A 1,866-nucleotide genomic window follows, 5' to 3' on the forward strand; every position below is an offset into this window, starting at 1 on the left:
GGACAGGGGCACTTCAGGGGGCCAATCAGATTTCAGATGGGGCCAATGCCCCTGTGGCCCCACCACTAGAACTGCCCCTGCTTCAGAGTGAAAGAAAGGGTATGAGGGGGAAAAAAATCACCTTGACACTCTGCACCTTGCTCAGCTCGATGGGGATGTCATCCAGCTCATCTTTCTGTAAAAGAAACAAAAAAAAATTGTATTTATGTATATGTATATATGTATACATATTTCTGCAACCTACTCAGAAAAGTGCTCTAACTAAAAATGCATCTTTCAGGACCACATTCTTTCTGTGTGTGTGTTAGAAACAATTAATCTGTCTCAGTTTAACCTTCGTTCAGCCTGGAGGTCTGTTCAAGATAATCTGATTGAGTTTAGTGATTTTTTTAAACTGGAAAGTTTGTAAAAATCTTATATTAAACAAACTTCTCACTATTTCTGTCATTAAGATATTATGTTTGGTTAGACTGTTTTGGTTTTGSTTTTATATCTCTGGCCAGTTGAATTTTACATTAGTATGATTAAGACGGGTAGATTCCTTCTTTAAAATAAAATAAATAYAAACAGTGAAGTTTGGAGGTGAGATGAGAAGGAGGGGCAGTAAAGACTACATGTTATGTGAAAGCTGTAACATTTGATACAACTTCACTCAAAGGTGGAGCGTGATGTAGAGCTTTGGACCTGGACAGAGAAAGACCGAAGTCTTTGCTTTGCTTGGATTTTTAGCACGTCTCAGATCCACATGTGTCAAAATCAAGGCCTGCAGGCTAGATCTGGTCCCAGTATCCTGCTCCAAATGTTCCGTAATACGTTATATGTGAAATAGTTTGATGGCTATTCTTTTTGTCCCTATATTTAGTGCATTCTTTTCATGACAGCTGACCTAAGTTAGAATTTTTCATTGAGTTTGTTTTGTGAAAAGCAACAGAGAATTGTTGTAAATGTTCTAAATGTTACATAACACATAATTTGGAAAAGGTAGTTTGTATTTCTATAAGAATGATTTGTTATGTAACAGAGAAAGACAGATTGGATAGGCTTGGACCAAGTTTTGGCCCACTTGTATACCTGAGTTTGACSCCCCTGCACTATTAAATGTGCTTAAGCATTAAATTTGCAGAACACARAAATGATKTTGGTCRTTTAGCAAATAATTATTCTTTTCAAACAAAAAAAAAGTTCTTTCACATCATGCCTTCCAGTCCAGAACACTCTGGTAAAACAGACTAATCTCAGAGAACAAAGACACACAGTGTTCTGCTGCAAACCAGAATCTGTCCCCATCTGGACAGCAGCACAAACACATGTGTTTACAGTGAGGAGGGATCAGCTCCGCTTCTATCTATATTTCAAACACTGCTAACCCTTATTCGTCCACATGCTGCTTATACACTTTAGTATTTGGAAGGACGGTTGTAAGCATTTGCAAYCCAAAGGACAAACCCAAATGAAACATGTTCCAAAAGGTTTCAGTTGTTAACATTATAAACAGCACTTTTGAGTCTGAACATACAGATTCCCACAGAGTGAAAACATCCTCATTATCAGCTGCATGGAATTAAAAAGGAACCGGATACTTAAGTAAACTCTGGAAGAACACCAGCCTGATCAAACGTTCCTATATKTCTGATTCAGCATCTTTCTTTTTTCAGTAATTCTTAGTAAAGTGTATTAAGTTTTTGTTTTGACTTTTACTAACGAGACAGTGGGGGATTTAGTGGAAACATCACGTTGTTCTGCATACGAGGACTTTGGTTGGGTTGGGAAACTTGTAGCACATAATAATATCTGCTCTGTTAAAGGGGATGACAGTGACTCATTCTGCTGCAGAGTCACACTTTGTCCCTGTGTGTCCCCCCACCC

At 38.2% G+C, this 1,866-nt stretch overlaps 1 protein-coding gene across 3 annotated transcripts in view; it reads right to left on the reverse strand.

Annotated features, from left to right (window-relative positions):
- The window catches only part of veph1 (ventricular zone expressed PH domain-containing 1), a 104,483-nt gene that overhangs the window by 4,928 nt on the left and 97,689 nt on the right, over positions 1-1,866 (reverse strand). For all 3 annotated transcript variants that reach the window (XM_014012826.1, XM_014012825.1, XM_014012824.1), the window contains one exon: positions 122-175. In XM_014012826.1, coding sequence (XP_013868280.1) covers positions 122-175 — 54 coding nt within the window. The remainder of the gene's footprint in view (positions 1-121; positions 176-1,866) is intronic.

This window comes from Austrofundulus limnaeus, unplaced genomic scaffold (assembly GCF_001266775.1).
Source record: "Austrofundulus limnaeus strain Quisiro unplaced genomic scaffold, Austrofundulus_limnaeus-1.0 Scaffold95, whole genome shotgun sequence".
Lineage (NCBI taxonomy): Eukaryota > Metazoa > Chordata > Actinopteri > Cyprinodontiformes > Rivulidae > Austrofundulus > Austrofundulus limnaeus.